Source organism: Mustela nigripes, chromosome 3 (genome assembly GCF_022355385.1).
Source record: "Mustela nigripes isolate SB6536 chromosome 3, MUSNIG.SB6536, whole genome shotgun sequence".
Lineage (NCBI taxonomy): Eukaryota > Metazoa > Chordata > Mammalia > Carnivora > Mustelidae > Mustela > Mustela nigripes.
Window position 1 is genome coordinate 156199041 of NC_081559.1, and position 12741 is coordinate 156211781.

Here is a 12741-nt window from a genome sequence, read left to right on the forward strand (position 1 = left end):
ACTTTCACAATATTGTAAAAAATAATGGAGAACAAAAACTTGTTGAAAAGTAAGGATGTTTTTCTTTTGTTTGTACCAGACATCCGTTTTGTTCTACAAGTTGATTTTTTTTAAGATTTATTTATTTATTTATTTGAGAGAGACAGAGTGTGTGTGTGTGTGCCAGGGGTGGGGGGTGGGGAGGGGGCAGAAGGACAGGGAGAGAGAAACTCAGGCAGACATGGAGTTGAGCCCAGAGTCCAACCCGGGGCTGGATCTCACCACCCTGAGATCATGACCTGAGTCAAAACGAAGAGTCAGATGCTTAACCAAGTGCATACCACCCAGGCGCCCCAACAATTTGATTTTTAAAAAATTTTGATTCAGGGAGCCTGGGTGGGTCAGTTGGTTAAGCGCCTGCTTTCAACTAGGGTCATGGTCCTGGGTCCTAGGATTAAGCCCATGTCGGTCTCCCTGCTCAGAGGAGAGCCTGCTTCTCCCTCTCCTTCTGTCCCACCCCCCTGCTCATGCTCTATCTCTCTTTCTCTCTCTGTCAAATAAATAAGTAAAATCTTTAAAAAAAATTTTATTCAGTACCATAAAGTGTTTACTTTTGCTGTGTTGTAGTAATATGTTTTAAAATATACTGAAGTGATCCTACGTTTAAGTAAACATTGATATGTTAATATTGGTAATATTGGATCTAGAGGCATATCCTTAATCTATTCATGCCCTTTGACCCAATACTTTTCATTTTGGAGGTTTTTCTTAGTGAAATAATCAAAAAGTGGTGAAACAGCTCTATTTACAAAACATGTATCACATCATTGGTAAAACAAGAAATTGGAAATAATCTAAATGTCCAATAAAATAGTAATTATAAATGATGCTGTGATCATAAAATGAAGTATTTTACAGCCATCAAAATGATATCATGAATAACTTAGAATCACATGGGAAAGTGTGTTTATTTTGGAAAAAGTCATGTAAATGAATAATAAACTATATAAAACTAAACAAAATGTTAACAATCCATACATATTAAAGAAAACTTAGAAATATACCAAATGTGAGGGTTGTTTGACTATGAATATAATTTTATTTTGTTTTTTTCCTATATTCTAACTAACCTTTCTTTATGGTGTTAAAAACCCATATGGTGTTAACTGGCCTCCTTAGTGTATTAGGCAGTTTGTCAGTCTCATAAAATGCCACAAAGTCCCTAACAAATACCACGTATTCAATAAACATTCATTCCTTTTTTTTCTACCTAAGCACTCCTGAAGGTGGAGAGAGAGTATGTGTATTGCTTTATGTTTTTGTTCTTACTAATTTACAGAATATTTTCATCTTTTCTCTTTGATATTTCCAAATAAGACCATGTCCTTCTGAATCTGTGTCAGAATACTAGCTATAAGGGGGTGCTTGGGTGGCTCAGTTGTTTAAACATCTGCCTTCTGTTCAGATCATGATCTCAGAGTCCTGTGACAGAGCCCCCTGGGAAGGTCTTTGCTCAGCAGAGAGTCCAGTTCTCCCTCGCCTTCTGCCCCTCCCCACACACCCACTCATGTTTTCTCTCCTTTCAAATAAATAAATAATCTTTTTGAAAAAATACTAATTACTTATGATTTGAGAATTTCTTTTTTTTTCCTGAATCATGAAGATATCTATTAGAAATTTGGAAGCACTATGAAAATGTGAATGCTCTTGACTCATTGCTATATTAAAAAAAAAGAAAACATTATGCTAAGTGAAAGAAGCCAGACAGAAAAACCATATACTAAATGATGCCATTGGTATGAAATATCCAGAATAGGTAAATCCATAAAAATCAGAAAACAGACTGGTAGCTGCCAGGGATTGAGGTAATTGCCAGGAGAAGGCGAATGACTGCTTCACGCGGACAAAGTTTTTTGAGGGATGATGAAAATGTTTTGAGGGTAGTAAAATGTGGTTGTGTAACATTGTAAATGTACTAAAAATCACTGAATTGTTCACTTTAAAGTAATTAATTTTATATTATGTGAATTTTGTCTAAATAAATAAATAAAGCCAAAATGCCTAGGAAATTGCTTCTGGGTATTGAATGAAGGTAGCTTCTTCCATGGAGAGAAAAGGAAGCAGACAGGAGGTGAGGCACCTAGACAGGCTGCTTTGGGCCATCTCTTTGGAGCCAGAGTGAGAATACCACAGGACAGGGAGAATAAGGACAGATTAGCCATGCTAACTGTGGAAATGTCTTTGTAAAACAGGCATCTATAATGTTTCCAACTTCTATATCTATTTCCCACAATTTTGAGTAGAATTATTTGGAAAATTTGGAACTTAGACTATGAGCTTCTTCAGAATCAAGAACTGTCCTAACTCGGAACCTTCTTGCCTGGTACAGAGTAGGTAGATTTGTTGCTGATTTGATGAAGTTGGAGCAGGGTGGGGTATTTTGTTGTTGTTGTTGTTTTAAGATTTTTTATTAATTTATTTGACAGAGAGGGATCACAAGCAGGCAGAGAGAGAGAGAGAAAGAGAGAGAGAGATAAGGAAGCAGGCTCCCCCACTGCACAGAGAGCCCGAGATCATGACCTCAGCCGAAGGCAGAGGCTTAACCCACTGAGCCACCCAGGTGCCCCTGGAGCAGAGTGTTTTGATGACACTTGTACAGGAGTGTAAAAATGAGAACAGCACACTTTTGGAACATTGTTGTCATAGCAACAATAAACAATTACAGATCCCAATGGAAAGTAAAACTGAAAATCGACTGCAGAGAGGAAAAAAGAGGAATAAATCTTCCTTTTAGGATTAAATAGATATTTATTTTCTTAAAAGGGGTGGTAATCCTTTACAGTGTGTGTCTCACTGTGGAAGCAAGCTATCTAATAATAGAAAACCAAACGTAAGGGGCACTGGGATCCCTCAGTGGGTTAAGCCTTTATCTTCAGCTTGGGTCATGATCCCTGGGATCCCACATTGGGCTTCCTGCTCGGCGGGGAGACTGCTTCCCCCTCTCTCTCCTCCTGCTTCTCTGCCTACTTCTTGTGATCTCTCTTTCTGTCAAATAAATAAATAAAGTCTTTAAAAAAAAAAAAAGGGAAAAAAAAAACTTAAGGGGCACCTGGGTGCCTCACGTAGTTGGGCATCTGAATCTTGATTTCAGCTCAGGTCATGATCTCAGTGTTGTGGGATTGAGTCCCTCTTCGGCCTTCAGTCAGTGGCCTCTGCTCAAGGTTCTGTCTCTCCCTCTAACCCTCCTCCAGCTCCCACACACCTGCATGCGCTGTCTCTCAAATAAACAAACAAATAAATAAATAAAAGCCTTTAAGAAGAAAACTCAACTCAACTTAACTGGCTTAACAATAAAAAAAATTGGGGGGGTATTACATAAAATGTCCATAGGGAGAGCTTGCTCCAAGCTCCCTGAGGACCGGTTTCTCACCATATCTTCTGCCTTCTTTGTTACTGCCTTCCTGATAAAACTGGCACTCTTTGCATTTCCAGAAGGGTAGCCTAAAGTTCCTAGGATAGCTTGCTTGCTCTCCAATATCCAACAGGAAGATGCCAGCACAGTTCTCCCACATGCATTTCCAGGAAGAACTCTGATTGGATTGGGCTCTGATATCTGCCCCCTCCAACCAATCACCAAAGTCTGTTGGATGGAACACACCGAATGGCTTAGCCCAGGTCATATGTTTTATCCCTGGGTTGAGGGTCAGAATCAGCCTCCCTAGAACCTTATAAATTCTGAAAATGGAAACTGAGGATTAGAAGAAAGTAGAAGAGGAAAATGTTGCTGGGAAAGCAACTGACAAAAGTGTCCACATAAACTGCCTCAAAATTACATTTTTGAGTGTGTGGTTTAAATATTAGTCTTATGGGATGCTCCTCAAAAAAAAAAAAAAAAAAAAAAGTCTGGGGCGCCTGGCTGGCTCAGTGGGTTAAGCCTCTGCTTTCTGCTCAGGTCATGGTCTCTGGGTCCTGGGATCGAGCCCCAAGTTGGGCTCCCTGTTCAGCGGGGGCCTGCTTCCCTCTCTCCCTGCCTGCCTCTCTGCCTACTTGTAATCACTCTCTCTCTCTCTCTCTTTCTCTGTCAAATACATAAATAAATCTTTTTTTAAAAAAGTCCTATGAGCAAATATATTTGACAAATAGTATATATTATAACCTACTCTTAGAGGTTCTCATTGCACATAAATATAATGAAGGCTTTGAGAAATGCTTCAGCGAAAAGGCTGTTGAATTTTGTTTAATCAAGTGTTCCACAACCTTCTTTGACTGAAGAAACCTTCTTCCAAGGAACACCTTTAACAGCCATGGAACATATTTTGGAAAAGATTGTGTCAAGGCAAACAGCTGATGTCTTCAGACTTGGCTGTCTTCAGTGGCTGCAATTGGTGTATACTTAGTTACCAAGTTAATTACAGAGCCATATGATGTCATGTCATTGTGTGTTAAATATACTCTAAGAAAAAAATGTGGAAAGACCAAGAAACAAAAAAAGCAAGTATAGAGCCAGGAGTGAATTTAACAACCATAAGATTAAATGCTGTTTTGCAATATTTTAGCAACATGAGATGATTGTTTCATAATTTCACTAGTCTTTTGTCTGCCAGAGATTGCTGTGCCAAATCTTTTTGTGTTTTGTTTTGATACTGTGGTTAGAAAGAAATGAATGAACATTAAATAATTATCTCTGGGGGATGGGAGGATGGGGTCACTGGGTGATGGACATTTAGGAGGGCACGTGATGTATTGAGGACTGGGTGTTATATAAGACTGATCAATCACTGAACTCTACCTCTGAAACTAATAATACACTATATGTTAAGTGATTGAATTTAAATTTAAAAATAAATAAATATATAGCTATCTCTGGGAATGGCAGATTGTTGAGGGCACTGTCAGTGTAAATTTTAGACTCTAAAAGTAAAAGAGTTCCAAAATCACAGGAAAATGACACCCAGACTTCCTGAGATTCCCCAAAAGTGTTCCCTATTAAAAACTCTTCACTTTACCCTATCCCTATTTCACAAAACGAAAAGGTCTCATGCATGTCTCTGTAAGAGATCTTGTGGGAATATCTCTGTAAAATTAAGCTTAATGTGTGTTAAGAAGCAAAATTCAGCTGAATAAACTTAAGGATCACACTGGCTTTATGCATGAATCAGGCAGCATCCCATACAGCAAATAGAAAGAAGCTCCAAATTATTACACAAAATAGGAGACTTCTACAGACAGAAGGGGGCAGGGACAAGGAAAAAATGGATTACCTCATCTTTCTTCAGGGAGGGGGGTGTTGGAGGGGTCTCTCAAGTGAATTACCTCACTACTGCTGACCAGTAAATTCCAGACTGACCAGTTAAAGATTATATTCCTGGGGGAGATTGAAACTGCAATTAGGTTAGGTATTGAGTTTCAGTTTGGTGACATGGTCTTAACACAAGTGACTCCATTTTGAGCCTGTTGTCTATTTTTTTTTTTTAAACATATGCCATTACTATTTGGAAACTTCTTCCCAAAATATCTTACTGATTTAGAGGGCATTAGAGAAAAAAATCTGAAAGTAAGTAAGGTATAAAAGAAATGTGAAAATTATGATTCTCCATCAAAAAGCAGAAGAAATGTAGACTCAGACAAAATTCCCCTTGAATATCCAGTGAAGAGTTGAATGGTGTCAGTTTCCCAAGTGTGATGGTGGTTCATAACCTAAACAGCTCTACGGCATTATAGGGTTATTTATATTCGTTCTGCATTTGATCCCCAACATCATATCTTCAGTTGTATATTCATATAAAATGCCCTATTTCACACTAAACTCTGGTTTCAGAGACTTCAAAACGTATCACATTAGGCCCATCCTCAAGTCCCCAGCTAGGTATACAGCCTTTTACATGACAGCTGCTGATTTGCTTATTTCCTGCACTAAACATTGCTGAGTTGATAGGCCATCTGGCTTTAGTTTTTTTATTGATTGAAACAATCCTTTAAAATCTGTATTCTTATTCACATCCCTGTGATCAAGGAAGAGCAAAGATGATCATGTTAGGCAGATTTTCCAGTTTCTTTTATTTAGCAGTATACATATTCTTGCTGTATTTTGCATATTTTTGAAAATATTGTCTAGAACCCCAACATGCATGATGAACAGTTTTAACCAACTGAGCCACCCAGGCGTCCCCTGATGAACAGTTTTAGATACTAAAATTCTTTTTTTTTTTTTTTACTTTTACAGTTTAATTTGCAAACAGAATATTTATAACAAATTATTTTTAACCAAATCATATCTTGAAAACTGTTTATATAGAAAACCTAGGGAATAAAGTGAACTGTTCATTGTGGAAGGCCTTAAATTACATTATTACAGTAGAAAATACAGGAGGTAGAAGATAACTGAAAAGACTAATGCAACATTAGATTCAAATCTATAGCTCCTGTAGCTACTTAAAACATGGTTTTAGAAACTAAACCCAACTGTTTCCATAGAAACAGTTAAAATAAAATTTGCCATGAAAGCCCTTATATCATGTTTGATATAGGGAGGTAGGAAGATGTAAGAACCAGGACACATGAGACATGACATTTTATCTACAACTCCTGTTTACTTTACTGAGGGTATAGTTTCACAATTCAGTCACCTTCTTCAGCTTCAGACTCAGATTCTTCTTCAGCATTTTTGAGCCACTCTACAAACTTTTTCATTTGCTCAAGGAAGACGCTCTTCCCCTTTGCAACATGTGCATCCTTATACCACTTCAGAATGGGCTCCTCACTCAGGACTTCAGCTTTATAAAAAAGCACCACTATTTTTTGGAAGGCTTTCATGAAATGAATGTTGTCATAGCAATACTCCTGAATCTTCAGTAACAGAAGCTCAGACTGACCGTGAGTAGTAAAGGCAGCAAGTAGAGGGCTGTATTGCTTCAAGTGCTTGATGGCTTGCTCTGCTACAAGCTCTTCCTTTTTGTTCCACTCCACGGTGCTCATGACGTTGGACCAGACTATCCCAGTGACAACGGGTTCTGGGATGTTGTTTTTTTTCATCTCCTCCTTGACATACAAAATTGTATCCTTAAATGGGTCACCACGGGACATCTGTTCTTGAAGGTCTTTCTGGAGTTCCTTTCGAGCTCCTATGGTTTGCTGATTCCGAACATATTCCGAAAGTTCTTTCAAGCCTGCCTCTGTAAAGTACTTCGTGAAGTGTTCAACGCTCTGTTTATTGGCAGGAAGAAGTTCCATCAGTCTGTTATCCATGCTCACTTTCTGAAGACTTGCAGCCACGGCATTGATATCTTTTTCATTTATCCATGATTTAAAGAGCTTTACAGCAAAAGCTGCTGAAACCCCTTCTTTAACCAAATTCTCATTATAAAGGCTATTAAGAATGGATGCATTAAGTGTTCCATTAGCCAGAAGAACACCAGTCAACATAGCCAGCTTGTTTCTCTCCAACTCTGAAAAACCCTTAAAGAACAGCAGCAGCTTTTTTACTTCATCTTCAAAACTTTTCTCCAGGTATTTGTAGCACCTGATTAACTTGTTAAAAACCTGAGCAAATGCTTGCATGGTCTCTAGCTCTTCTTGTGCCGCGAACACACAGACATCTGTCCGCATCATGTCATCTGCCAGCGTACCACCTGGGGCCAGCATTCCGCCGGCCACCAGAATGTCAAAGTGTTTCTGCATAACGGCAGTAATCAAACTTTGCTCCAGAAGCATCAAGAAACTTTGCTACTGCTTCCAAATCAGTACCAGTTTCAGTTAAGCCTTGAATAATACAGTCTTGAAACTGAGTAGGGTCAAACCTCTCTTTTTCATCTCTTTTTCTGGTTTTAAAACGCTGGCCTGATAGCGTTGGCTTTTGCTGCTTTTGATTATTCATAAAAGACACCCGAATTTAAGGCGAAGAGGAAAGAGCCAGAAATCCCCGAGGTGGTGGCAACTGCGGCGGTGTCTCCTCTGCCTAGATACTAAAATTCTAATTATTTAATGCATTTAGTATTTTTAGCATACTTATCAATCAATCATTATCCTTTATGTTACAAGCATAAATTTATGTAATAACTCTAATGCACTGTGGAATTAAAAAAAAAAATCACATGAGGGATGCCTGGTGGCTCAGTCTGTTAAGCATCTGCCTTTGGTTCAGGTCATGATCCTAGGGTTTTGGGATTGAGCCTCCATTGGGCTCCTTGCTCAGCAGGGAGATTGCTTCTCCCTCTGCCTGCTGTTCCCACTGCTGGTACTCTCTCTCTCTCTCTCTGACAAGTAAATAAATAAAATCTACTTAAAAAAAAAAAAAAAACAACCCACCATTAGTTCCAAAACCCCAGGAAATTCAAAGAAAGATTAAATTACAAATCTAGGGATGCCTGGGTAGGCTCAGTTGGTTAAGCGGCTGCCTTTGGCTTGGGTCATGATCCCAGGGTCCTGGGATCAAGTCCCACATCGGGCTCCTTGCTTAACGGGGAGCCTGCTTCTCCCTCTGCCTCTGCCTGCCTCTCTGTCTGCCTGTGCTCGCTTGAGCTCTCTTCCTCTGCCTCTGGCAAATAAATAAATAAAATCTTTTAAAAAAAAAACTACAAATCTAAAGAATTTTTTAAGTGACTGATCAAACTACAAAACTCAATCTTTCAAAATACATATTAAGCATGATATGATTTAATCTTTTTTCCTTTGAGCTGTAAGTAAAACCAGAAAAGACTTCCTTTTAGTTAAATTTTTACCTTTTTAAAAAAGGTTAAAGGTGCTGTGGGGAACCTGGGTGGCTCAGTCAGTTGAGCATCCGGGTCTTGATTTCAGCTCATGTCATGATCTCAGGGTCATGGGATGGAGCACTGCATTGGGCTCTGTACTCAGTGGGAGTCTGTTTGAGATTCTCTCTCTCTCCCTCTCCTTCTGCACCACCTACCTCTCTCTCTCTTCAAATAAATACATAAATCTTTAAAAAGTTTATATGGGCTGTGTCACCACTAGGATAAATAAGCTGTTCTGTGGAATGCCTGGCTGGCTTAGTTGGTAGAGCATGTGACTCTCCATCTCAGGGTTGTGAGTTTGAGCCCCACACTGGGTGTAGAGATTACTTAAAAAATAAAATCATTTTTTTAAAGATTTTATTTATTTGACAGAGAGAGATCACAAGTAGGCAGAGAGGCAGGCAGAGAGAGAGAAAGGGAAGCAGACCCCCCCCCCCCAGCAGAGAGCCCGAGATGCGGGGCTCGATTCCAGGACCCTGAGATCATGACCCGAGCCGAAGGCAGCGGCTTAACCCACTGAGCCACCCAGGCGCCCCAAGATTTAATATTTTGTGATCCTTTCTGGCCCAAATAGCCTCTTTATCCTTTTTTCAAAAATGATTTTATTGGGGCGCCTGGGTGGCTCAGTGGGTTAAGCCGCTGCCTTCGGCTCGGGTCATGATCTCAGGGTCCTGGAATCGAGCCCCGCATCGGGCTCTCTGCTCCGCAGGAAGCCTGCTTCTCTCTCTCTCTCTCTGCCTGCCTCTCTGCCTACTTGTAATCTCTGTCTGTCAAATAAATAAATTAAATCTTAAAAAAAAAAGAAGTATTTGTAATATTCCGTAACTACGTGGTCTGGTAATAGGAACGGAATTTAAAGTTACACAATGAACTTCCTTTTTCCTTGTAACCATGTATCTCTATAGAGATCTTTCCCATTGCAAAGGGTGAGGCCCTCTGTTGAGTCTGTATCCAGGGCCAGAAACCTGCTGGACCTACCAAAAGAATATCTTGATATTAGAGAATCGAAAGATGGTCTTCATCATAATCATCATGACCAGTAACTAGGAACACTTGAAACCGTGAAATTGCAACTGTTTGACTTTTTTTGACCTGAAAAAACCAGTTTCAGCCTAAAACTATGCCCTAGGAGATGAGTTCCTGAGGACACTAGAAAGCGAAACATACACATACAGCTCTCCAAGGGGTTTGCGGTAACTGGATTAGAAGGAAGCTTCTATCTCCCTCACAGAATCTAACCTCCGTTTGACAAAGGATGGAAACTACCAACAGGAAAAGGGCAGGTGGGTCTCCTAGCCTCGTCTTGTTTACCCCACGTCATTGTCCCTTGAATATCTTCAGTGCTGGCCTTTGGATTCACTCCTTGAAAATTCTGACCCCTTCACAGGTGTACTCCTCCCTTCCTTTTAACTCTGTGACACTCACAGATGCCTTTCTTTTATTCACAAAGGTAGCTAAATTTCTGTGCTCAAGAATTTGGGACACCTGCCTGGCTTAGGTGGCAAAACATGTGACTCTTCATCTCAGGGTCATGAGTTTGAGCCTCACACAGAGGGGTAGAGATTACTAAAAAAAAAAAAAAAGAAAGAAAGAAAAAGTAAACCAAAAAATGGCAGGAGTGAGTGAATTAGGGATAAAAGATCAGGGAGAAGTGGGAAGAAGATTAGGAGACAAGAGTTGGGGTGGGCATTTTTGAAACCACAAATGGATCATTTTTTTACAATCAAGAAATTGAATGACAATAATGACCAGAAAAGAGACAATAACAAATTTTCTCTACTGAACTTTATATATGCATTCCTATAAATAAAAAATTAAAAATTAAATAAGATAAATATTACAGTACAGGAAAGGAAAGGAAAAAGCACAACCGTTTATTTGAAAGATTTTATACATACCTACCAACCTGAACTTTGATCCCTTGATTATACCTTAACATAATAATATTTTGTGTAAATAATTGTCCAGTAACTGAGTAAATTTTAATAAAATTGAACTACCTGCAAAAGAGAGAATGAAGTGTGATTCAAATGCAGAAATGAAGTAATTCAAATTCTGTTTGTCTATATAATTATTACTATCTATAAAGTATTATCATTATTTATTTAAAATCTACTGTTTGAACACAGAATATGTAATAACACAAAGGTTGGAGACAAGAACTGAGCGAGAAGGGAGCTAAGATCATTCTGAGCCTCTATGAACTTATTCCTGAAACAAATGCGTATAGCTGAGACCATGTGTTCTAGGAGTCCGCGGCATCACTGAATTCTACCACTTTACCTCGATGTAGAATACCAGGTTTATTAAAGGATAACTAATAAAAATGTGTCAGTTTGAGGCTATTAAAATCTTTCACCAGTAACCACAGCAAATCTTTAGAACCAAGAGCAACTAAAGACTTTTTAGATGAGTAGGTTATTGCTTGCATTGTTCAGAATTACTGGCACATAATGATAGTGAAAATCAAGCCACATTTAATCAATTTTATTTTCGTTTTAAAAATGCAGACTACAGGGGCACCTGAGTGGCTCAGTTAAGTGTCTGCCTTCAGCTTAGGTCATGATTCCAGGGTCCTGGGATACAGACTCACATGGAGCTTCCTGCGCAGTGGGGAGTCTGCTTCTCCCTCTCCCTCTGCCCCTCCCCTCCGCTTGTGCTCTCTTTTTTTCAAATAAATAAATAAAATCTTTAAAAAATACAAGACTACAGGGCTACCTGTGGCTGGCCCAGTCGGTAGAGTATGTGACCTTTGATCTTGGGATCATGAGCTCAAGCCCCATGTTAGGCATAGGGTTTACTTATTTAAAAATGCAGACTACACACTCCTTTATTACAAATAGAAATATTAATAATATAATTTCAACTTGTTTGCTTTGTTGTACAGTTAAATTTGCTATTCACTATAAAGTCTTCACTAAAGACTTAAAAGCAGGGCGCCTGGGTGGCTCAGTGGGTTAAAGCCTCTGCCTTTGGCTCAGGTCATGATCCCAGGGGCCTGGGATCGAGCCCTGCATCGGGCTCTCTGCACAGCAGGGAGCCTGCTTCCTCCTCTCTCTTTGCCTGCTTCTCTGCCTACTTGGGATCTCTGTCTGTCATATAAATAAATAAATAATCTTTTAAAAAGACTTAAAAGCGACAATTGAGAAATCAAGTAGAATATGCACAACCAGAGAACATGATCTACAAAATCCCTAAAGTGCACAGCACACAGTCATATCCAGTTCATGCCCACTGTGGGCTGAATTGTGTATTCCCCCAACCCTGCAAATTCATATGTCAAAGCCCTAACCTCCAAGGTAATTGTATTTGGAGACAAGGCCTATAAGGATGTAATTAATGTCAAATAAGGTCATAAGGATGGAGTCCTCATCCATAGGATTGGATGAGGAGAAGAGATAGATGATGTCTCTCCACACACATAAACCAAGGAAAGCCCGTGTAAGGACATAGGAAGAAGGCAGCTGTCTGCAAGGCAGGAAAAGTACTCTCACCAGGACTGAATTTGTGGGCAACTTGGTCTTGGATTCCCCAGCCTCCAGAACTACTGGGAATAATTTTCTGCTGTTTAAACCACGTAGCCTGTGGTATTTTGTATGGCAGCCTTAGCAGACTAGTACACTGTCCCTTGTAGTGAACTCTGCCTTTGTCCTTAACGGGAGTTGATAGAAAAGGTAGCTTTAATCATGGGGCATATTCAGCCCATAACAAGTAAAGCAAGAACATCTGGGGCCTTAGAATGCCCGACTGGAGATGGCTATAGACTTGGTGAGATGGGCTCCATGAGGAAGTGGGGGCCTCCATGCCAGCTTTCCTTCCGCCCCAGTTTATGAGTCAATTTGTGTCTATAGGTACAGCTGCACATATGTGCACTCGTGTATATTTTGTTATGCTTTCTAATATCTTTGGAATCAAGACATTTTAAATATATCATACAGTGAGTCCAAGAAAAATGAAGGGGGAGGCATTAAAGAGAATAACCATAGAAGCAAGCAGAGGAGGTAATAGACCAGAA

At 39.6% G+C, this 12741-nt stretch overlaps 1 protein-coding gene across 1 annotated transcript; it reads right to left on the reverse strand.

Moving 5' to 3' along the window:
- Positions 1–6196: 6196 nt before the first annotated feature.
- Positions 6197–7934, reverse strand: LOC132013202 (eIF5-mimic protein 2-like). Its single transcript, XM_059392917.1, is given in 2 exon segments — positions 6197–7645; positions 7647–7934. Coding segments are annotated over 2 exon segments (1254 nt in total). The 5' UTR covers positions 7853–7934; the 3' UTR covers positions 6197–6597.
- Positions 7935–12741: the final 4807 nt, after the last annotated feature.